General features: G+C 41.9%; 1 protein-coding gene and 3 non-coding genes across 4 annotated transcripts; all 4 read left to right on the forward strand.

Moving 5' to 3' along the window:
- Positions 1-24,067, forward strand: WDR43 (WD repeat domain 43). Its single transcript, XM_005491465.4, has 18 exons — positions 1-289; positions 4,681-4,818; positions 7,172-7,293; positions 10,954-11,074; positions 12,206-12,345; positions 12,821-12,923; positions 14,002-14,066; positions 14,439-14,607; positions 15,108-15,194; positions 16,893-17,024; positions 17,481-17,618; positions 18,428-18,514; positions 19,765-19,796; positions 20,608-20,671; positions 21,517-21,630; positions 22,055-22,124; positions 22,750-22,805; positions 22,904-24,067. The coding sequence occupies exons 1-18, from the start codon at positions 95-97 to the stop codon at positions 23,021-23,023; spliced, it is 1,953 nt and encodes a 650-aa protein (XP_005491522.1). The 5' UTR covers positions 1-94; the 3' UTR covers positions 23,024-24,067.
- On the forward strand, positions 7,692-7,769 carry LOC113459834 (small nucleolar RNA SNORD53/SNORD92). Its single transcript, XR_003381403.1, has one exon. It is a non-coding gene; the product is annotated as a small nucleolar RNA SNORD53/SNORD92 (small nucleolar RNA).
- On the forward strand, positions 12,446-12,529 carry LOC113459835 (small nucleolar RNA SNORD53/SNORD92). Its single transcript, XR_003381404.1, has one exon. It is a non-coding gene; the product is annotated as a small nucleolar RNA SNORD53/SNORD92 (small nucleolar RNA).
- LOC113459833 (small nucleolar RNA SNORD53/SNORD92) lies at positions 15,940-16,016 on the forward strand. Its single transcript, XR_003381402.1, has one exon. It is a non-coding gene; the product is annotated as a small nucleolar RNA SNORD53/SNORD92 (small nucleolar RNA).
- Positions 24,068-24,609: the final 542 nt, after the last annotated feature.

Below are 24,609 nucleotides of genomic sequence, written 5' to 3' on the forward strand. Positions count from 1 at the left end.
CGGGGCGTGCGGCGCAGGCGCGCGGGGCGAGCACGCGGGCGGTGCATGCGCCGCGCGGGGCGGGCCGGGCAGAGGCGAGGGGAGCGCGCGCGCCATGGCGGCCCCTCCGTGCGCCTTTTCTCCCCGCGGGTGCCGCTTGTTCGCCTCGGCCGGGCCCGATGGGCGGCTCCGCGTGTGGGACACGGCCGGCAGCCGCCTGCAGCACGAGTACGTGCCCTCCGCCCACCTCAGCGCCGCCTGTACGTGCCTGGCCTGGGCCCTGGCGGGTGCGCGGCAGCCCCCCAGCAAGGTGCGTGCGGGGAGGGAGCGGGGAGGCGGCGGGAGGGGGGCACGCGTGAGGAGCGGGATGGGGATGGGGATGGCGGCCACCCGAGCGGCGCTGACGCGTGGCCGCGGCCCGCTCGGCTTCACCCCGCCCTCCCGGCGCCATGTGGCCGGGCGGGCCGGGGAGCGGGGTGAGGGTCCCGGAGCTCCGCGGGGCTCGGGCACCGGCCCGGCCCGTCCCCCTGCGGCCCCGGGGTGCGCGGGGTGCCCACGTGTGGCGCGCCCTGGGATGGGGAAGCGCGGGGGGAGCTGATCCCCCTCCCAGCATTGCGCTGCTTATGGTAAATTTCACGTGTCGGTGGGGGAGGCGGCGCTGGAGGCTTAATTTTGTGGTTTTTAAAACAAAAATTCGGCTGAAGCACTGACTGTTGAAAACCATTTGTCTCTCATGTTATCTGCGTGGAAGAAGCCTTCCTTGAAGGAGCGAGGTATGTTAATTGATGGCACGTAATTGAAAAGGCGATGCTGCAGAGCGGGTCAGCTGCTGTGCACCCCCTTAGTTCCCTCTCCGGTAAAGGCAGGATCTCTCCACGCTTCCTTAGCCTTGGAAGTACTCCCGTGCAAGCTGCTACACTGTCTATGATTCATCTTCCCGAGTCCAGGAATCCCGCAAGAAGGTGCTCAGTAGTTTTAATTCACAGCGTGCATCGGGAGTGCTTGGATGTTCTCCACCTGGATCAAGTTCAGTTAACGTCACCTCAGGTGAACGCTGAACCTGAAAATACCTGGAGTGTGTACTGGGGTACCTTTTGGTCTTCTTTATGTTGAAATAATTCTTTAGCTGGAATGTACCATTTCCTGAGGAAAAAAAGAATGCAAAACTTGCATAAAATATGAGGAACCTCCCCCTTTATCATAAGAAGTGAGGAGGGGTTTTTAAAGTGTGTTTCAGTATATCAGCAATTCAATGTATTTGAAATGCTGTTCAGGCTCTTTCAAAATGCATAAAGCACAATTATCAAGCCAAAGGAGAGCAATATTGTTTTGCTCAGTTGAGCAGCTTTGAAAACTCCCAGGACGTGAGGAATGAAGTAGAAAGAGTCAGTTTTAGGTGGCCTGAACCCGTTCCTTTGTCATGGAACTTTGCAGTAAAAACAATCCGTTCATCACTTGCAAAGCTGTATAGGTTCATTGCTCCTAAATTCACTGAAGCTGGCATGTGGAAATGGGGTTAATCTGTCCTGTATGAAATAAAACTAAGCTAGACACACTGTGCTGCTGTGGTGCCATAAGTCAAGCACAGGAAGTTTCTGAGGGGCTTTTAAAACTGTTTTTTAAAATAACCTTTTCTAGAGACACACTCCTAAGCCCCATAGGTCTTTGAGTTTAACCTGGTTTAAGTTATATGAAAGTAACCTTATGCACCTCTCAGTGCTTTCTGGTTATTCCAGCAGTTTGAATCCTGTCCCCTGCTCCAAAGCTAGTCCATTTTAAAGTGGAGCTGGGAAACATACTGTTCCTTACAACAATTGTGCCATAAAACCTTTAAAATTCATTGGGTTTTTCCCTTACACTGAGTTGTAGAACTAAAACAGGGATAGTTATGCCAAAACCATTTTATTAAATGTGTATTTTTGGTGTTATTTAGTCTTTTGTTCCTGGAGAGTTGACATCTGTCTGGGCAGTTCTGTATCTGGTGGTGAGGGGTAGAGCTCTGCCAGTGGGCAGCTATAAATGGTGTTTGGCCAAATTACACCTAAACTCAGTATGTTTTGGGCTGCTGCCACGTTCATGGAGGCCATGTGGTGCAGGGGAATATCAGAGCTCACGTTTGGAGCTGCAGCCTCTGGAATTGCTGATGCAGGGCTGCCTTTGCAGGGATGCTCCAGTGGCAGTCAGTGCTTCCTGTGAGCAGCTCCATCACCTCCTGCTGCACGGGGTGCCTTGTGCAGGAGTGCACCTCCAACATCCAAAACACCTCCTTCCACTCTCTTCCCAACAAGCTACAGCTGCTCTGTCACTGTCAAGTGTCCAGACCTTTAGATTTCCCCCCATTTCAGTGCTCTAAGTGCTTTATTTCAGATGTGAGCCGCTGATTTCTGTTTAGAAAGTCTCAGTGGCTTATCAAGTCAAGGAAGAACATTATGGAAAAATGTGTGCACAGTTCCTTTTCAAGTAACTTCTTTTAACCATATCTACTAATTAAAACACTGTGCTTTTTCAGACAAAGTTGAAGGATTTCTAAATAAGCTTGAGTTTTCATAAATCTGAAAAAGAAATCAAATGACAAGGAAGCTGATATTTATCCTGTCCTGTCCATGACAACAAGGTGCTCTTCTATTTAAGACCCTGATCCACAAGTGAATCCCACATGGATGTTAAGGGCACTTGTCATTTGCTCTGTGTACTAATTTAATGTAGGGAGGAGAAGTTAGATTTTTTTTTTAAGTTCTTAAAGTTGTTTTTTTTCCCAAGTCATCTCAAATGTTAACAGGTGTCTGAATTTTCCACTGGCATTTCTTCGTGCAGAACTTTCTGATAAAGTGCTCCCCTCACATTGCTGATAAGGGGTGGTCAGTAAAGAAAGGCATGTGGAAAAAAAAATGGAGGAACTTTCACTGCCCCTTGCTTTTTCCTGACCCTGGAAATAATTCTGTACTTGAGGGAATTCTGTTTTGCCTTTGAATTGTTCCAGGGAAATTTGCTATAGCAAACTGAAATGGAGGTTGAAAAAAAATTAGTTGAAAGATTTATTCAGGGGAAGAGAATAAAGTCTGTTATTAAGTTTGGCTTGCTTTGCAGCAGGGGTGTGTGGGCTAATTGCTAAAACTATTTAAAAGATGGAAAAGTACCTGAAAACACAGAGGTTGTACTTGCGTCTCTGCTCTGTGGCCTTTGGCTTTGCATGTCAGACTGCAGTTTCAATTAATTGCCATTAGTTTCTCAGCATCTGACTTTTAATATTTTATAAATAGAATATATAATTACATTTTATAAACATCCTTCAGTACTTTTTAAATATTTTATAATTAATGTATTTTTCTTTCTCAGCAAAGATAAAGCCTAAACAAATACTTGCAAAACCCCCTAATTGTAATTTCTTTTCTCAATAGTCTGCTTTTGATGTAAAAGTTATCTTTACAGCAATTTTGGTTTTTTTGGCCTAAACCAAAACACTTTTCTTTGCAGAAGGTGTTAGCTCTGTTAAATACAGAAGGAATAGAAAATCCTGCTTCAAAGAGCCAAAATATTTATCCTTCACTATCAAACTTTGATATCTTACTTGTGGTGAAAATTACCACATCCTGATTGTCATATTTCTGGACCTGAGTAGAAATGATTTGTCTTCACTGTGTCATGTGTGTTGTAAAACAGATGAGCTACACCACATGGAACCTGAGCAGAGCTGCTTGCTCACATTTTATCAGTCTCCTTGGGCTTCTTCAGGCTGCTTGTCAGTGAAAATAGATCTGTTGTGCAGAGGAAGCATTAGCATGTGTGTAATTTTTAAATTGGAGAGAATGCTTTGCTGTGATGTAAGAAATGTAAGGAGACTTACCAAGGTCCAGTTTAAAAACTGATCAGTGGCATTCATAGTGATTTTTTTCATAGTGATTGTTTTTCTTTTCGTGTCCTTGGACAATTTTAAAATTTTTTTATTTGTGTGTGTGCAATTAGTGATTAACCCAGTGAGAATGAATATGATTACTTCTTCTGCCCTCTTTATTTTAGTTTCATGTGTTTAAGAACCAGTTTTATTCCTTCTTCCCTTCTCAGTGATCTGCATTCTCACATTTTTGGTTAAGGGACACAAAGTGAAATCCCTCCTTGAGGTGGCTGACAGCACTTGCAGAGCAAGAGTGTGGAGACTCAGGAATTGCCTGATCATCTGAGGCCCTCTGGTGCAGACAGCAGGACCTGGGCAGAGCACTTTCCTCTGAATCCCAGTCACTTCCCTCTGTGGATGGGGTAGTACTTTCTTTTCAAGGAGCATATGAATGCTTCAGATTTGCAAGACCCTTTTGAGAAAAAAATAAATTGATCACAATCAAGTGTTTCCATTTTGTGGATGAAGTGTTCTGAATGTGTTAATCTTCACTTCTGCCTCTGGGACAGGAAATTTGTAAAAAACTTCGATGTGTTTTTTCTTCCCCACATGCATGTAGTTGGGATGGTAGCAAAATGTTCCATACCAGGTGTTTCCAGCTGACTCATAGCAAGTTTGTTGCCCTTTTTCATGGAGGTACAAGATGAGTTTCAAGGATTGTGTACACTTCAGTGTTCATTATCTTAGTGGTGTTTGTGCAGGCTGTCTGGATCTCAGACTTCTCTTAAGGTTTTTCTTCCCTCTGCTTTAACACTTGAGATTAGCCAGGCAGACTGATGTATTTCAGTTTCTCTCTTTTGGTTTTCCAGGATGGCCCCCAGAGGAAAAAACGAAAGTCTGAAGTTGGAGGAGAAGTGGACAAGCAGTTAGATATCCTGGCTATTGGTACAGCAGTTGGTAGCATTTTGTTGTACAGCACAGTAAAAGGAGAATTACAGAGCAAGCTAGTAAGTATTGCACTCTTCATCACATGCTACCAAACACTAATGGTTTCAGTCAGTTTAGGCCAAAAAAATCTTGGTTTCTAAGTTAGTGCAACATCTTAACACTGTCCATGGATTTGCTGCTTTCCATTAAAATAACAGTAATGATGAAATTCCTCACTGGAGAGTTAAATCCTTGCTGGGACTGTCATACCCTCAGTTCCTGCATGACATTGTGGAAGGACAGAGAACTCATCAATGCTTGGGAGGGTGTCACATTGGTGGACTCTTCTGTAAATTTACCTCCCGTGTGGAAGCTCTTAAGCTCTCTCAGCACATGATCTTTTTTGAATAATACACAGTGACTTGAATTTTGCCTTTCCAAACTCCCAAGCCTCCATTTTAGTTGTGGGTTACATAACAAGCAAAATAAATCCATAAGAAAGGCTGTGCAATACTTTTGAGATACTTGGGGTATACTTTTGCTTCTGAACTCAAAAGTTGTAGTAGGGTGATAAACATACATGAATTTAGAGAAAGCAGTTATTTCTGAGAGTTAGGATGCATGCAAATGACAGTAACTAATGAATATCAACTCCATCATATGGAAGAACTGTGTTTGAAAAGTGTAGTTGTAGTTTGTTTGAAAACACTCTTTCTGTAGAAGACAGCAGGTTTTATGAGTACTTTGCTTTTTACATATAGGTTGAATTAAAAGATTATTCCTGTTAAAATAAGAGATGTTACTTTCAGCTATCTTTACTGAAAGAATATCTTGCTGCATTGTAGTTTGTCTTGCTCAAAGCTCATTTGCATCAATACCTTTGAGAGTAATCTGAGCAGGTTGTTACAATCCAAATAGTGAAATAGACTCCATTAAATATGTTCATTTCAGGGTTATATTTGGAGCTGCAGATATTTTAGTTGTTAAGAGAAGTGATACTGCTTAAGGGGTCCTCTGGTCTGATGACTGTGTATGATTAGTGTATGCTAATACAAAGGGAAGGAAGGCTACTCACCTCTGAGTGCCCTTAAGGAAGGAGGCACTTAGATGACTTCAGCATCTAAGACTGAAATCTTTGAGCAGATTTTGCACAGTTAGCCTTGTTTGGCTGTGTGTATGAAAATAGCAGGCAAGACAATTTTTTTTTTTTTTGGAAGGGATCTACAAAATTGGTCTCCTGTCCAGTAGCATCCCACCCTGAAACTGAAAGGATCGTGCAGGTGTGTAGGTGCTTGTGGTCAAAAAGGAATGACAAAAGACACAGGCTCCACAAAATCTATAAAGTTGTATCAGTGAATTATACACTTGGCATGGAAATTGGTGTCTTCTAATATAAATGCACAGCAGTGGGTTTTGAATAAGGAGTAGGACAAAAGAGAAGAGAGAGAGAAAGGAAGGAATGAAGAAAGAAAACTCACCAGTCCTGGCTCCAGCATCAAACCAGCTGAGGGGTGTCCAGGGGCAGCCATTGTTCAATGTTGGGAGTATTTTTTATAGACCAGCTCTGCCCTCCCTGAAGCAGTTTCTCACTTTCTATGAGAATTAGTTACCATGTGCAGTTTGCTCTAGACCTTTCTGGAAATGGGCTGGAGGGCTTTGGGAGGTCTTTGGTGGTTTTGATTCCACCCTGCAGGCGGTGCCTTTTGTCAACAGTCCAGGCCCAGTTCATGAGTCTTTCCTGTGCTTGTGCTGTGCTGATCATCAGGAGCCAGAACAAGGCTGGACCAGCAAAGTGCTGCCCTTCCTTTGCATGCCCCCATCTCCAGCCATGTCCTGTTCTTTCCCACAGTGTGTTCTTACCAGCAGTCCTTGGTTGGCTCCCTGGCAGTCTGGCTGTCAGTGTTTGAGACACACACATCAGATTATCTTATGGACTGTCTTCTACATGGCCTGCACAGGACAGCCTTGGGAGTCACATGTGCACCTGAGGGCATGCTCTAAATGCTTCTTGAGCTCTGGCAGGCTTGGGGCTGTGACCACTTCCTTGGGGAGCCTCTGCAGAACTTTTTCATAATATCCATCCTGGCTCCCCCCTTCCCAACACAGCTTCTTGCCATTCCCTTTGGTTCTGTCACTGTCCACCAGAGAGAAGAGGTCAGTGCCTGCCCCTCTGCTTCCCTGTGTGAGGAAACTGTAGACAATGTCTCTTCTCCTCTAGGCTGTATAAGCCAAGCCAAAATACTTATGTGTATGTACCAAAATATGAAATATCTTTAATTTATATAACTGTCATGTATGTTCTTTAAAATCACACACACTCTTTAAGATGCCAGTGATTGGAATTTAGCTCTCAAAAGCACCTTGTTCACATAGTTGGTGTGGACAGGTTGTCAAGACTACTCCAGTGAGTTCACCCTGTGTTATCTTTTGTAGGATGGTGGTCATGACAGTAGAGTAAACTGTGTGAGATGGCATCAAGAGAGCTGCTGCTTGTATAGCTGTTCAGATGACAAACACATTGTGGAATGGAACACACAGACCTGCAAAGTAAAGTGGTGAGTGGTGCTGCTTTTCACTTGCATTTCTTTACTCTTGCTTTTGTGTGTTTTCTCCCATGCATGTTTTGGAAATGCTGCACTCTGCTTTCCAGGCTTCATGCCGACAAAGTGACTGTTGGCTGTTATTTTTCTGAGATCAGAAATGGTTTTATTAAGGAATGAAAGCATAGTTGTCATAGTTAGGTATCTTCCTCTGTGAATTGGAAAGGCTAGATCAAACTGTTCTGAGAGGGGTTGGGATCCCTCCATGTTAACTTTTAGTTTTAGACACTGAAAGACTAAAAGTCCCACTAAATGCTGAAAAATCTAAATTCTAGAAAAAATCCTTGAGTAGATACTGGAAGATCTCATTCCAGTAGAACCTGCTGCATGCACCCAGCTTTGCTCAAAGGGCCTTGCTGTGATGATAACCCACTTGGTTTCGCTTGCTGCTGATGTGCAGTGGGGACACTTCCACTTGGCTGTCTGAGCAGGCTGCTACTGTTAAAAGTACTGTTGAGCAAAACTGAGCTTAGTGCAGAGTAACAAAATGTCTGGTGTAGGCAGTTATTTTCTTCTGTAATAAAGTCAAATTGTTCTTAAACTTTAAAGAAGAATCCAGGATTTCTATGAACATCCTGGTTCCTTTTCTTCAGTAAAAGCCTACTGATGGCCCATTGATCCTTCTCTTGATGTTATTTCTTTTTTTGTGATGTTTTGCACTGTTGGTTATTACTGCAGTGCTGGTGGTTTTATTAAGGTTGGCACAGGCACTGCAGGCAGCCCCTCATCAGCAGCCTCTTTGGTATCCCTAGGAAAGAGATATTTAGGCTGTATTATGTTGAGAACCCATATAAAGTAGCAGGAGATGGCTGTAAAATCCCCCTCCAGCCTTCCCTGTCAGAATTGAGCACACCCAGTTCCCTCACCTTTCCCTCCTCCATTATGTGCTTTAGTCCCTGAGGTGCCCTCGTGGCCCCCTGCTGGATTTACTCCACCATGTCAGTGACTTTGTGTCCTGTCCCCCTGAATGCAGTGCTCAGGTGCAGTTCCAGGAGTTGCACAGAGCAGAGGGGTCCCAGTTACTGACCTGCTGACAGCACTCTGGCTAGTGCAGATCATACAGATCATCCCCAGCTGAGCTCATTGCCGCAAGGACTCCCTGCTTGCTCCTGCTCAGCTGTACTGTGAGGACTGCAAGTCTCTTTTTTTCAAAGCTCCTTTCTAGCTCTTTGTCCCCAACCTGCAGGACTTAATGTTGTCCTCTTCAGGTTTGAGATTCTGACAGCCTGTTTCTTCTCAGGCCTGCTGAGATGCCCCTGAGTAGCAGCCCTGTCCTCCAGGATATCAACTGCTCTCCCTAATTTGGGATTGAGTGTGAAGTTATGTGTGCATTCTGTCCTGAGATCATTAATGGAGTTTGGGGCAGTTATAGAGAATATTAAGCACTACTGGGATGTCCTTAGAGGGAGTAACACCAGCTGGACTTCATAGCAGTGATCACAGCCGTTTGAGCTCAGTGATGCAGCCTGATCCTGCTCTCCTTAGGGACCATCCATTCAGGCTATAGATCTCCAGTTTGGCTACAGGGATATGTGAGACCTTGGCTTCAGCAATGCTTTTGACAACTTAATGTGTCTCTCCTCATCAACCAAGGAGATTGTCTCATTAAGGCAATCAGGTTGGTTAGACATGATTTGTAATTCTATGCTGGATGTGCTCAGAGACTTTTTGACCTTTCAGTGCCTGGACATAGTTTCCAGGTGGATTTGTTGTATGACCGGTCCTCTTGTTTCCTGGATTATTCTATGCATTTGTGTTCTTTCCCTGTTTCAAAGGAATGTTCCATGCATTTGTGCTGCACTTCTCTGTGGAGAAACCTCTCTTCTTTTTGCCTTCCTGGCTTGTCATTGCTGAAGTGCCTTTCTAAAGGTCCTTGTCTTGCAAGGCATCCCATTGTTGTTTTGTGAATGCAGTGAGATCAAAGCTCTGAAGCTGCCCATGGATGTCTCATTCACCCTGTTTGTATCCAACAGTGTGTGTGTTCATGTACAAGTACTGGAGATGGGTCCCAGCCATGCTGCTTTCCCAGGAGAATTTTTGCTGCCATACCTCTTGGATGTTTCCCTCTGCCCCCTCCCATACCAGGGACCATGGAGTGGGGGGACTGTGGTTATGAAATGTAATTTGAAGCATTGTCTTCTTTAATTTTAAAGATGACAACAGAAAATCATTCCCAGAGTGTATAGATAGAAAGTACATGAGCAATGTAACATCATGGTTTTTACATGAAAATTTTCTGTGTTAATGTTACAAGTCATAGGTAAGGTAACTCAATTTGGAAAGAGTAGAAGAAATCAGTTCTCCTAAAGTTTTGCATACCAGAAGGAACAAATTATTCACATCAATTGCTCACACCCAATGTACACATGAGAGTGCCCGCATTCCTCAACACCTGTCAAGACCCAGAAATTGATATTTGTGCAACCCACAGAGAAATCAGGATGGTTGCTCCTGGGGTAGAGAAGTGGTATTAAAATTTTTTAAATTTGATTTGCAGGCTTGTAGACGTGTTCCTATAGAGGTATGGACTGCTAGGAAGGGAATTGACACCTGCTGCTGTAGGAGTACTCCATAGGGCCACTTCAGGAGGTGTGTGCAGCACACATGAAACCTCTGGCAGAGGGACAACCTGTTGGGGAAGAGAGAGTCACTGAAGAGGCAAAGCAAGGTGTTGTAGAGAGATAGACTGAAACATTCTGAATGACTTGTCAGTCTGTAGCTTTTGCATGTCTTAAGTACTCTTGACTATTTAGAGGAATTCTAGACATGTCCTTTACGAGATCCTGTTTAAAACTATTTCCTGTAAAAATTACATAAAGAGTATCCAGAGTGCAAACCAAGGTATTTTTGCTGTACTTTATATTCTGAAGTCTAGTTTAGACTCATCTTTTTAGTACATTTAAAAATACCTTCTTGGTTTACGTTAATAAGTGGTTTAAATTCTTAAGTCATGATCTTTTCTTCAGTAGAGAATACAGAATCTTGTCATACTCTCTGTAAGGTGCAATGTTGTCCACAATTGTGGGCTGTAAAATTTTCAGCTTCTATCAAAGGTGATACAATAAATGATCCCTGTTTTAGAAAACAGAAGAGGAATTTCTTGGGCATGTGAAAGTTATTTAGAAATGTTTCCAGGAAGGCTGTTTACAATCAAAATATTAAGGTGAAGTTTATTATTGTCAGTGGCTTCCGAGACTTGGGAGGAGGAGGGTCAGTAACTGAACAGGCTTTGAAACTCTGAATTTTAGTGTTGAGGAGACTTTTTTGAATGAGTTGGTGAATAGAGAAGTCTTGAAAATGGTATGGCTCTTCTTGCCCTAATTTCAGAAATAGACAACTTGGAGAAGAATTCAGAACAGAGTAAGCAAGTGTTAAAAAAGTCAGCAGTTCAGGATTGAATAACTTCATATTTTTGAGTTTTATTTTTTTGTAAACTAATTTGAAAGCAAAATGCAGAAGCAGAATAACTTTGACTTCTTGACTGCTTAAATCACTGTTTTTTAAATTTTAGCTTAAATTTTCCATCACAGTGGTTTTGAGATTTTCCTAATGAATACTGTTTTTTCTATTTCTCCATCTTTCTCCTTTTGTACAAAAACTCCATCCAAACTCTAGTAAGTGGAAAGGCGACAATAGCAGTGTCACCTGTCTATGCATCAGTCCAGATGGAAAAATGCTGCTGTCAGCTGGTAGAACTATAAAACTGTGGGACTTGGAGACCAAAGAAGTCTACAGAGTAAGTACCTCTGTTAAACTAGGTGCAAATAAATGCCCTTCTTGATCGGTGACACTGTCTACCTCGTGTTTCCTCATCAGACATCTAAAACATTTCACTGTGTGTGAGGATACAATTAGCAGTGTTGGGATTGCTGTGATGGTACCCTAAACTGTGGCTTCCACTTGCTGAGAACTGAATGAGGACATAAAATTTTTGTTTCTGAGCATGCTGCCAGCATCCTCTCTCAAGGCTGTAGGAAAATGATGGATGCTGTTCTTTTTAACTGGGTCCCTGTCTGATACCCTTCTGTCAGGAGAACTCTGTTCACCACTGTGTCAGTTATTGCTGGCATGGGTTTTATCATGAGTCCCTCCACAAAGCCTTCGAGTTTCCTTGCTAAACTTCATGTAACTGATGGCATTATCAGTTTTGCTGTTGAAACAGTTGGAAGGCATAGGAGCAACTCCTTATTGTTCCCTGAGCAGGGCTCAGACATTGAGCAAATGGCCATGCTTTAGCTGATCCGTGAATGCTGCCGTGTTCTCTTGCCTGCTAGCAGACAGGACAGGGATAGTCTCTGAATCTCCTGTCAGGTGAGTGTGTCACATGTGCTGTTACTGTGGGCTTGCTGGCACATGGCAGCTACCATGTATGTCTGCAATCTAGAATGACCAAAATCACAATATTTGCAAAAGTAGATTGAAGAGCCAGTTTTGGGGGGCCCTTGGGGGTGGTGTGTTGCCCAAGTTTAGTGTCAGCACACGTGTCCATTGTTTAAGTTGAGAATGCAATTGAATTTAGTTCCATTGGAAAGGCTGAAGTGGAAAGCTGGGGGGGCAGAGGGGAATGCTTTGTGACAGTTACAGCAGTACAGGTGGATGCCATTTCTTTTGCATGGATTTCGTCCCGCTGAATTTGCCTTTGATTTCCCATTTAAGTTTTAAAATGTTGATAAATATCTGGCAGGTCAGAAAAAGCTTCCTTGATGTACAGAAATGCAAGGGAACTGATCACTTGTTACAAACCACTGAGCTGTCTTTGTTGACTTAGTAACGCTTGAATCTCTCCTAATGTTTGTTAACTAATGTTTTGATTTCTGCCATATGACTGCTTACAACAATCATGGAAAGATCCTGTTTTTTCTCTTAGCATTTCACAGGCCATGCTACATCAGTGTCATCATTAATGTTTACCACAGTGAAACCTACAAATGAGAGTAAACCCTTTGATGGAATTACAGGACTTTACTTCTTGTCTGGAGCTATACACGACCGATTATTGAGTGTGTGGTATGTAAGCTTTTCATCATCTGTGACAGATCATTTTGAGCATAGAGCCATCCAGTGATGGTGATTTAACAAGGTAAAGCAGAAGGGGCACTTTGGAAGAATGCAGTGATGATCTCTTTACTGGTGGTTTCGACTCACTGATTGTTGAGTGAAGACGAGATTTTCCTTGGCTGTGTCTGAGCATGCTTCCAGGTGCCATTTGTATCACTAGTGTGTGCCAGAACATATTGTGTAATAAACTTGTTCTTTGCACTTCTTGTAAGGTTTATGCAGTTTTCTTGCTCAGTTTCTCTTAGGAATTACTTTGCTCTTAGACTATTTTCTAAGCTGAACACTGAAATGTCAGCATGGTGCTTTTGGATATAGGAGATACCACCACATTTACTAGTGATTTATAGGCTTTGTAATGCTTGTCTGGTGCAGAGGATGCTATTTGTGCTCTGGTAAATAATGTATTGTTTTTTGTGTCTTCCAGGCAGATCAGATCAGATAGGAAAGAAAAGAATGCTGTGATGTCTTTCACAGTAACAGATGAACCAACTTTTGTGGACCTGACTGTATCTGAAGTCAAAGAAGAGGTAGGAGCAATAGGTTGTAAACAAATATGTTCAACAGTTTTCACTTACCACATCAGTTTCCTTTTAAGGGTGTAAAGAAAGAGGCTTGGTTTGTTTTTGGGTTCTGTTATGCAGAGATGAGATCCAAATACCAATCCATGGGTCTAAGAATATTTTTTACAGGTGCATTTATAAAGCTGGTAGTTTGAAATGCTCCTTTTCAAAGCTACTAACTTCAAATTCAGTGGGCTTTTTTCAGAAACGTTTTTCATGATGGCAGAAATGTCAGTTGCTTTCTATTTAGAACAAGTTAGTAATTAAAATGGTTGTTAGAACTTGGCAGCAAAGAAAAACACAAAATAAATTATTTCTAAAAATCTGGTTTGGGTATGGTCCTGATTTATTTCTGATTTCAAATGTTTTTGGCAGTGTAACTGCATTTGGAATTAACTAGCTTTGAATGAGTTAAAGTAGCAGTGTACATTTGCCAAGTCTCTCAGTTTTAACAGCATAAGTCTTTCAAAGTGGTTGCCTTTTGAAAAATGTGTGAATGTGAAACACGTTCACAAACTGTTCCCATAATTATTTAAAACGTTTTTGTCCTGCTGCCTTTAAATTCCTTTTCTCAGAGCAGTATTTCATGCTGTATTTTATATATATTTCCAGTTCCCTCTTCCTGCATGTCTTGGAGAGTATTCAGTAATGTACCCCTGTCATTTAGTTTCTCAGACGAGTCCTCTCAGTTTCTTTTCTCTAAGCTTATTCACAGAGTCAGTGCCTTTGCAGAGCTGAGCCTCTAGACATGTGTCTGCTACTGTGCAAACTGTTTAACTCAGTGCATATTACTAGTGATAAAGTACAGCTGTGAGTTATTTTATTAATCTTCTAACACTTGTACTGAGTGTTCCTGAGTGATTACATCTTTGATCTTCTTTTCAGATTTAGTGTAATGTTCTTAAATACTGAAAAAGTTGAAATTGTAGCCATACAGCTGTCTCTTGATGTCCTAAACTTCCAGAAGGGGGTCTCTTGATGTCCTGAACTTCCAGGAGGGTTTTTCTTTGATCTAATGAAACTCTCTCACTGTGCCTTCTTTCAGCCTGTGAAGTTAGCAGTTGTGTGCAGAGATGGGCAGTTGCATTTATTTGAACATATCTTGAATGGGTAAGTTAGGATTCACCTGGAGGGTGTCTTTGGGAGAGGTCTGGGGTTACTGCAAGGCAAAGCTCAGTTTTATTGTGCTGCTGCCTTTAAGCTCTTATAAATGCTTGTGAACCAGGTTCCAGCTGCTTCTTTGCCTTGGGTTACTGGGCATGTTTTTGAAGCACTCACTTGTTGGGAACTGTGTTGCACTTTGGTATTATGTGTGGCTTTTAACCCAGATTTTTTGTGTCTGTGCCTCATCTTAGCCATATGTAAAAGGTGTAAAATGGCGAGTTTGCTGAGGACCTGCTAATGAATGATGCTTAAATGTGCAAGATATTGAAGTGTTCAAGCTGAACATCTTGACATTTTTTGATTTCTCTTTTTTTTCAGTTATTGCAAAAAACCCTTAACATCAAACTGTACTGTTCAGATAGCAACACCTGGGGATGGGGACTCCACACCAAAGCCAGTCCCTATTCTAGCAGCTGCATTTTGCACAGACAAACAGTCTCTGCTGCTGGTGTATGGAAACGCCTTACAGCCCGTCATAGAGAAAGTGGTATGTAAAACTTAACAGAGGGGGTTTGCATTCTGTAATATCCACTGCATGCTGCTTCCAGTTGGAGAAATTTTTGGGTTTACTGGTTTTATTTGTACTTTTTGAAATGATATAAGCATACAAAACATATTCATTGCCCTTGTTTTGGGAGCTGTGACTGTTGCCCCCAGGCTGTTTGGAAAGGCAATTTGCATTCTTCCATTTTTTTAGTTGGAGTGCAGGTTGATGCCATTGCTGACTGTTTCTTGCCATTTCAGCTCTTGCTGAGTTAGGCCCTTGAAACTGGTTTTAATACAGTTCCAGTTTACCTGTGTAAATGTCCTTGAGAGGATAGAGATATGTTAACAAAAGGGAGATATGCAAAGGAGCTGCTGTTCTAGAGTGAAAAAAACATTAATTCTAACTTATACCATTGGAATTTGTTCTCATTTTTCAGTAGCATAATGAATCACAGGTGTGAGTGTCAAATATATTAACTGGTTTTGTTCCTGTCCTTCTAGTCTTTGAACACCAGTGAACCCCACATATGTTTGGTACGGGACATCCAGAAAGTGTTATCACTTAAAACAGATGCTGCTGTAACAAAGGTGAGTTTGCATGAAGTGTGGGTTTTGTTGCTTCTCTTGTTTTACTTCAGAAACGAAGCAGGTAATATTCACTGCTCTCTTAAAATGAGACTGAATTTCTGGATGGACCTGTTCAGAGCTGCAGAGGTAGCAATAGATGTAGCAGGTGTGGGCAAAGAGATCTTCATGGTTCCTGTGTGCCCTGGTATGTGCAAGAGCACGCAGTGGCCCTCTTGTAACTCAGCAGATCTGCTTGAGAGACAGGACTGATTGGTGTGGCTTTCCTGCCTCAGATCAGTCCTTCCCTTGGAGTGTGTTGGTTTGTACAACCTCTTTGACCCTGATGGTTTGGGGTGAAGGTGGGATGACTTTGTTTTAGAGTCTAAATGAAAAGTAGTGGAGCCTTAATGGGCAAGTCCTTTTTGCTCTTTCTTGGTGTGGCCTTCGTGTGTTCCTGCTCACAGGGACCTGGGAATGTGAGCTTGGCACTTGCATGGCAGCAGTGTCCACTGAGGCCGCTTGGCAGTGCGTTCTCTCGTGCAGGATCTCCTGGGTGTTTAGAGACAGGCTGTAAAGTTCTTAAACGTTGTGCATATTCAAGGCCTTGAAGATTTGAAATGCTTGAAATTCCAGCGAAGTGAGCAGACAGTGCTGTTTTCCTGACCCTTCAGTTATCTACTGGAGCTGCTGCTCCATCAGCCAGGCAGGGTTTTGTGCTGATTACTCAGTCCTGGGGCTGGTGGGTAGCAGGGCTCAGGTGCAGGGCATGCAGTGATGATACCCATCTTGGTTTCGCTTCTTGCTGAATTCCAGTGAAGACACATCTCTTGGCTGTCTGAGCATGCCCTGTGGGGAGAAGGTCAGTGATGAGTGTGGTGAGCTAAGGGCAGAGTATTTTATCACCATTGGTGTTCTGTGGTAAAATTCTCGATGCAGAAAATCAACTTTTTGGAAATTGGAAGTTGCTTTGCTCAGTATAGTAGATTATACTTTTATAAAGGCCTGGATATAAGTGCTGTGGTTTAAAGAAGTGTTCTGGAAGTAGCAGAGAATGCATTTTTGATATTCTACATTCTCTGTGAGTCAGGGGAGCATTTGGTTGTTAAATACAAAATTCCACCTCCTTTGTGTTCATTGAAGGTGGTACCTCAGCTTGTTTGGTATAAACTAAGGTGTCTCTTTTTGTCACTGGTCACAGCCTAATTCAGGCAACTGAGTTCTGTGTTTGAGCAATCCCTAGAAGAGAAGGGTTGGGATTGAAGAGAATAGTGACTACCTTTTGCTGTTACATCTTGTTGCTTTTCTTGGTCAGTTACTGCATTCCAGTGGATGCTGAATTAATCTGCATGTGGTTTTATGGAACTGAATGTTAGCACAGGTGGTATCTATCTATTGCCACCAAAACATCCAAGTAAATGTTGTTTGATACAAACAGTTCTGTGAATGTTACAGCAAAGGCTTGTTAGAAAAGTGGTTCACAGGTTATTCCCAAGAGACCATTGCTTTAGTTAATTATGAAAAGTAACTGTCTGTTTCTTGAGGTTATTAATTCTCTTAAATATGTTTTGGATTTGCCTAATATTCATGTCAAGAAAATGGGTTGTGTCAGGCTGGTTTTACCATATGTGTGAGAGTTGCAGAATAAAATCCATATTTTAAATGGGAAGAAAGCTCAGGATGCCAGCAGTTCATGCAAATGTGGTTCTTTCTGTGTGCCAGGTAAAGACACCTGTGGTGAACTCGGAGGCCAAAGTTCTAGTACCTGGCATTCCAGGACATAGTACAGCTGTCAAAACTCCAGCCCTGGGAAAGGAGAAAAAGAAGAACAAGAGGAAACCAGGAGAGACAGAGGTAAAAGGCTTCTTATTTCAAACTCAGCAAGACTGGAGAGACTAGAATCACAAATTGTCGTTATACCTTCTTTAGGTGAACTTGGATTTGCTTTGTTTGCTGTAGAAGAAAGGTTAATGTTACCATCTTTCTATATGAAAGAGACTTCCCCCTTCTCAAAACATTTCTTTCTTTCAAGCCCTCTATGCCTTGCCTGTGGTTTTGCCAGGTTGTTGCAGAACTTTGTCACACACTTGTTGCTGCCTATGCCAAGATAGATTAGTGCTTTTCAGCCAAAACTTCATCTGCCTTTGTTTTCTCATGCTATCTTCTGTCAGTACATTAAAAAAAAACACACAAAATTTGTGTTCTTCTCCAGCAGAACTAGTGAGAATGCTCCAGGTTAGGTACTTTGCTTTCAGCTGACACTTGTGAGAAATCACTCTGACACAGCACTGCCTTGTTTCCCCTCTGCAGGAGAGCATCGAGGAGCGCCTTGGGGCATTGGATATTGATGTGAGCAAAGTCAAGACTCCCGGTGGCCTTCCCCAAACAGACAGCTTTGCTGTGCTGCTGGTCCAGGGCTTGGAAAGCAATGATGCAGAAATCCTAAATGTAAGTCTTGCAAGCTCAGTGTGTGCTGTTCAGTCTGTGCACTGGGACTGGTGGGGAGCCTCCCTGAAAGCAGGGAAGGCTGAACAGTTCAGAGCCTGTTGATTCTCTCAGCTGCTTTTTGCTGGTTTGCTGCTCAAGGCAGTGCTATTATGAATTGGTGTTACTTTTTTCTTGCTACCTGCCTTGCTTTCTGAGTCAGTCCCTGATCTTTAAGGCACTTTGTTTTTGATAAATTTGTTATGTCACAGTTCAGATGTTTTACAAATGGTGCTACCAATGCACCTCTGCTCCCTTTAGCTTGGACTGGAGCATAATCTGTGCCTAGTCTCCTGAGGGTGCATTTTTCAGGCAGGTACTGTTTGAAAAATGAATTGATGACAAGTTTCACTTGAAAAGCTTATCTTTACATTTGGACATAATAGTACTAGGGCAGAGAACTGTTAGGAATTTGATGCTGAACAGAAATTTCTTGTCACAGTTGCTAGTGAAAGGCATTTGTTTATGGAAGTCAGAAAATACCAAGGGAGATTTTCATGTGCCTGTAATGCATGATTTTTAACTTGAGGCAGGTGGACTAGAGGCAGTGCTAGATTGTTTTAGATGAGTTTATTGAGTGCCTTGACTTTGTTAATTGTACCTGACTTGGAAAATGAAACTCCTTTTCATAGCTAATCTTTCACTCATTATCCTCAGCACAAAAAGTAGTGGAGTAGGAAGAGAGATACAGGCAGGAATTTTTGATTTTCCTCGTTGCCCATACACATATTAATGCTGAATTATTCTCTGATCATATTTTTTCATTTTAACAGAAAGTGCTTAACACAAGGAAAGAAAATATAGTAAAGAACACAGTAGCCAGAATGCCTATACACGCTGTCATTCCACTACTGCATGAGGTAAGAGAGCCTGCACTTCTTGTACTGTCATACAAGCTACATGTGATTTGCCTTCCAGCTACTAAAATCCAGGATATGGCTCTTTATTTTTGAAATTAGTTTGGTGCCATAAGAGGACTGAAGTGTTTCTTAATTTATCCCTGATTCACTTCTTATCTTTGCTGGCTAAGCTTAACCAAATGACCAAGTGTCACTGTCAAAGCTTACTGTCAGAGCATTAGATAGTGTATTACTATCTTAAATGATTATGTGGGAAAAGAAAGGGAAGAGATTAAGCAAAAGCTTGTTTAGCCCATGGCAAACAATCACCATTACATCTTCTTTTCAACTACTAACATGGATGATAATTTGAAGCATCAGCAAGTCCATTTTGCTGTACTTAAACTTTGAACATCACTTAGTAGTAATTTTAAAACTTTTAAATTTTAAAAGGGGTTTGGCTTCTGAACTGCTTATTCAGTGATATTAGATAAACCTTTTATTTGGACAGAAATACTTTAATGATTAGCCTTGACTAGACATTACTTTTTTAAACCAAACATTGCTTAGTTGCTTAGTTGTGTGAATGATGCTCTATTGCATAAGTTAATGGTTCAATTTCCTTTTTAATTTCTATTTTAATGTGCTGACCACAAATAAGATTAAATTTTTTTAATGGTACTGATCTTAACTGAATATGCAGATAACCTGGTGCTGAATGTTTGGTCTTACAGCACCTCCTTAGGCTTATGTTAATGAGTTGCTGTGTTTCTTCCCTGGGACCTTTGTCAGGGAATCTAAGGGCAAATGTTTAGCTCTATAATCTCAGTGGATGGTCAGACCTTTGTGTAACTGTTTTCTCCCAAGCCTGAGATTTGTTGTGTGAAATGGCCATTACCTGATACTTCCTTCACTTGTTTCCCCAACTTTTCCACCCTGTAACTGCTCTACTAAGCAGATGAACAGAGATGAAAAGTAAGAGGTTTCCTCCTGCCTATTCCTGCCAGGTTTAAGCTTCAGTGGATATTTTGCATGTTAAAAGCTCCAGCTTTCTTGGTAATACTGAAACCCAGCTTCTGCAGGTAACCTGTTAGAGGGTGGTAGAGCCAGCAGTGTAATTATCTGGAGCCTGGCAGTGGTTAATTCCAGCATACTTCAAATGCCTGGAGAACTTTCTGCCCCAGTATTGGGGCTGTCAAATGATCTCGTGTTGGGGTTTTAAACTCATCATGTTTGTACTTATTGCTGACTGGATTTTCTTGTCCTTTTAGCTTACAAAGAGATTGCAAGGCAACCCATACAGGTAAGAGACAGCTCAGCTACAGTTCAATTCACCTAAAACTTCTCCTGTGTGTGCTATGGTCCCTCCTACCATGTGTGTGATAGATTTTCATAGTAACTGCAATAAAACTGCACCATCTGGAGGTAAAAACACCTTGTTGAAGGTGAAAAGATGAATTTAAACACTTAAAGCAGTGCTTGATCAGGGTGGCTGAAGTGAAATTAAAAATTGAAAAGGATACCTGAAATAAGTGTGTAACCTTGAGAATGTAACTGAAGGCCCCAAATATTTACATTATTGACCTGATCAATAAATAAAATAACTCTCAGGTGTAGAGCTTGTGTAATTATCAAATGTATTTAGGCATCTCTTAATGTGGTGTTTAATAACAGAACCTCTATCTTATGTTGCCATAAGGACAGCTTTGTTGAGATGGGCTGTGCTCAGTTGTGACAGTTAGGTTGGTTTGGGTTTGAGTTTATTTTTTCTAGATTTAAATTCCCTCATTGTAGGTGGAGAAGAAAGTAGCATGCTTTGATCTTTTATTCATGCTTTGATCTTTTATTCATTTGGACCTTCCATAAAAGATTTCAGAAGCACAGATCCCTGAGCTTGCCTGGTTTAGTTCCTGACTGAAATGTCTGTTCCTTTCCTAACAAATAACTTGCATATCTCGTGAGGGTAGCCAAACTTTACATTTCCATCTGCAGAGAGCATTTATCTTGCTCTCTAATTAAAGAGGAACTTTATATAGAACTATTTAGCATCTAGGATGTGAAATGGATGCCTCTCAGGCAGTATCTCTTGGATATAATTTATTTCTCTTTTCCAGTGCCTCACTAATGGTTCGATGGCTGAAGTCTGTTTTTACCGTACATGCATCCTATCTTTCCACAGTAAGTGTTTTTCATTCATGCCCATGCACTGAAGTAAAACCATATTTAAATGCTTAAATAAATGTATTTTCTTGCTTCAAGAATCTCTCTCCTGCTCTCTGCATATGACAGTGCCCAAATCAATGTATAGAGAGCTTTGCTTACACCACTTTTGCTGAGCCTACTGCACATTGCTGATAAATTGTTTGTCTCAGTCATTCCTGACATAATTATAGCCATCCCAAAGTCAAACTAAGATAGGTTATGTCACACCTGTGAGAGGGAGCAAAATTACTGCCAAAGAGTAATCTAGTCTGTGTCACTAGATCTTACAGAACTAAATTTTCTTTGTTCTTATAATGCTCATATTGAGGCTGTCTTGGGCATGCCCAGATTTATAGGGTAAGGGTGCCGAAGCTGGCATTGAAGTCCAGCCTTGCCTTACAAGTGATGGATGCAAGATTCTTGCTGGGTTAAGAAAGAGACCTTTGGGCAGTGTCAGTCCTTTCTGCTATTTGTTATAGCATTGCTGAGTAGCAGAACTTGCACCATTGCTGAGGCTGCATTCTGACACTGGTGTATGTTCACAGCTTTCTGAGCAGTGCTTTGCCCCTGCCTGTGGCACAGACTGGGAAGGAGAAGGAGGCTAAGAACTGCCATGCTTTAAAAATAGATGATACTTCTAAACATGGCTAAGTGTTAATTGATCAGGCTGCAGGTGGCTCCTCACCTCTCCCTTCTGTCTAGAATAATGTAAGCAAGTGTTGCTTGTTCCAAACATACAAAAGTAGTTTAAAAAACAAAAACATTTGGGATGTGCTTGTTAACAGCTTCATTTTTTTTTTTCATCTGTCTCTTCTCCCAAGTTGCCAGACCTTATTCCTCAGCTGGGAATGTTATATCAGTTGATGGAGAGCAGAGTAAAAACTTTGCAAAAGCTTTCCCGTCTGCATGGAAGACTCTTCATTCTTGTCACCCAGGTGAGCTTCAGCTACATAATATGGGATGTGCAGGGGTGTTGTTTGACTTCCTGTTGGGATTGCAGCTGATGTGATGTGTCCTGGGCACCTTACTGCAGCTGCTGTTCAGGGATGCTGGTAATGCTCAGAGCAGGCCATGAATTGACTGTTGTGTCAGTCCCTGCTCACTGGGACTGTTTTGTCATGTCAAATAGATCTGCTCACCCCTAGAATTTGAAAGAGGAGTACATAGAAGTCACTGGGTCACTTTGCAGCAGATGCCTCTCTAATTTTACTTTGTCATTTGTACTTTTTTGGCTCTTAAACCAGCACTTAATGTGTGTTACCCTTAACATAGGTTTCATTTACATTGTTAGGTGTTTTGTTGTCTTTTAAGGTTGAAATATATTATTTAATTTAAGGCTAATCTTTAAATTCCATTTAGGTTGCAGCATCACAAACAGTTCAGGATGTACCTGAGGTTAATCAGACTGCAAAGCTGGTCTATGAAGATGGTAAGTGTTGTATGCTAAGTGTAGCTCATCTCCTGAATTCACATGACAGCCCACACTTGATGGCTGTTCATCATGCACATCTGCTTATCTACAGTGTACAGTCTTCAGATTGAGGGGTTTTGTGAGATGTCCATGGCAGGAAAATCAGTGGGTAATGATGTAGACATCTTGTAATTAATTACTCCTTCCTTGCCTTCCTTTTATCTCCTTTAATTCCCTCTCAGCCTTGCTTCACAAATAAAGAAATCAATGAATCGGAAATCCAGTGTGCTTCTTTAACTTATCTGGTAACCTAAAATTTCTAATGTTACCTGCCCTTGTGTTAAGGTAGATACAGTGAAGGCACTGCTGTGTTTGAGTCAGCAGGACATCAATGTAGAGGATTCCTTGTGTGTGAGTGTGTACTTCCAGTTTGGCTTTTTTCCTGCTGCATCTTCACCTGTGTACTGGTAACAGGAGTGACCTGCTCTTAACTGGTGTTGGTTACCTCATCTCCAGGTAGAGTCAGTTTTGGTATGGAAGTAGCACAGTTTGAACACTTGGCAGCAGGTGGGACTGGACTTTGTTTGTACAATGACATTTTAAAGCCTGTTCCCCAGACTGAGAGATTGCTTTCTTTTTGCAGAGTCCTCAGAGGAGGAAGGCTCAGATGATGAGATGATTGCAGATAAAGACTCTGATGTAAGTGGAGTTGGACCAGATCTTCTCCCATTTGCTTGTAGCAGAAATAGTGTGACTGACAAAGGCTCAAACATTTTTTCTGTTTTATTTTCCCCCAGGAAAACTGGGATGAAGATGAAGAAAAAGAGGAGCAATCTGATGAACAAGACATGACTGTTGAAAAGGAAATCAACGGTGATTCTGATTTGGAACCAGAAAATGAAAGTGAAGAAGAGTAACAGCACGAAAGAGTAATTTTAGCAGTTTGAACAAGTGGGCCACCAAGCTCTTTGATTCTGGATCCTGTTGCTGAAAGATGCTGTACTTGCATATCAGGAGTGCAGAGCATTGCACAGCCTGTGTGCAGAGGCACCTGTGGGGCACTGCATTTCTGAATCCAGAATGTTTAACTGTGCCAGCCTTCTCTCGCCCTCCTTCCCTGCGCTTACTTAGAGAAACATTTCCTCCACCTCCTGGTCAGATTATGCCTGTCATGTGGACATGCATTTGTATCTCAAGTGAAATAAATCTGCCACCGCTGTTTGTGTGGGAAACTTGGTTCAGCTTTACATTGAATTTGTTTCAAATATTCAAGGATCAAAGACAACTTGTCTGTACCTTCTTTCCATGCTTCAGTTAGCAATAGCAAGTGGGCATCCTTCTGATTTTTTTTTTTAAAAAAAGGAAACTGAAAAAAGAAAAAAAAAAGATATTTTTGTAATATTTAAATTCTGTCCTGAAATTCTTTTCTTTCCCCCCTTTCATTGGCTTAGCCATACGTTGGCAATATGTAAATGCCAACTTGACTTAAAATGGATTTTTCCTTCTTTTTTAACAAATTTGAACTCAAGACTTTTATATGTGTAAATCAATGACTTTTCTTGTGCTTTAAAAGGACATTAGAACTATCACTAGCTCCTAATTTTGTTTTAATCTAGGCTGTATATAAGTTTAATGCTAACCCAGAGGCCAGACCAAGTTGAGTTGGGTGGGGAGAGGGGAGTGGCACAGGGAAAGGAGAAGGTGAATGCTTGTGAATACATAGCACAGAGCTATACCTTTCTTACGGATTTTTAATCTTTCAGTGGCAGAACAAGGACAGCTATTTACTCAGCTAACGGAAGCTGAAGTGGTGCAAACACGTTTTTAAGAGCAAAACAAGGTAAAGGTTTGAGCCATTCACCACTATAATGTACAATAATATATTTGTCTATAAATGGAGCTGTTGCAACTAAATACCACCCTCTTTGTAAAGTGAATAAATATACATCTCTTTTACCAAATACCTGTCCTGTGGTGTTTGTTGAGAGAGACCTTGGGTAGCTTCAGGTGGTGGTTAAAGATGAAATGCTGCTTGTAGAAAGCAGATTTCTAGTGGAGGAGGAAGGCAGCCTAAAAGGTTATGATGTTCTGCAAAGCACCTGTTGTTACAGACTTGTCTCCCTCCCCTTTAGTCATATCCATGGATTTGTCCACAGCTTGGCTTGCACTGGGTGGGGTTGCAGCGCTGTCTGGAGTGAGGGCATTGTGTCATGGACAAAGCTGGGAGAAATGTTCTTGGCTTTGGAGAGCTGGAGGTAGAAGGGCAGCAGGTGGAAGTTTCACAGTCTTTTAACTGACAGTGAATCAGTCTTACTACTGTACACAGCTGGGCTTTATTTGTTTTCAGTTCTGACGTGCTGTGAAAATAAGTGCCAACACTTGTACATTGTGCTCAAGCCCCCAGAGGAGGCTGAACTGATGAGTCAGTTTTTCAGGCAGTCCTGTTGTCAGTGTGTGCAGGCAAGCTTTGGGTTGGGCAAAAGAGGGGTGGGAATGGAGGGGT

This window comes from Zonotrichia albicollis, chromosome 3 (assembly GCF_047830755.1).
Source record: "Zonotrichia albicollis isolate bZonAlb1 chromosome 3, bZonAlb1.hap1, whole genome shotgun sequence".
Classification (NCBI taxonomy): Eukaryota; Metazoa; Chordata; class Aves; order Passeriformes; family Passerellidae; genus Zonotrichia; species Zonotrichia albicollis.

Excerpts from the sequence above, each read along its gene's own strand:
- WDR43 (XM_005491465.4), top strand. The coding sequence starts at position 95 with ATGGCGGCCCCTCCGTGCGCCTTTTCTCCCCGCGGGTGCCGCTTGTTC. Across the intron at positions 12,346-12,820 it reads GACCGATTATTGAGTGTGTG|GCAGATCAGATCAGATAGGA; the intron begins GTATGTAAGCTT and ends TGTGTCTTCCAG. Across the intron at positions 17,025-17,480 it reads GGAAACCAGGAGAGACAGAG|GAGAGCATCGAGGAGCGCCT; the intron begins GTAAAAGGCTTC and ends TCCCCTCTGCAG.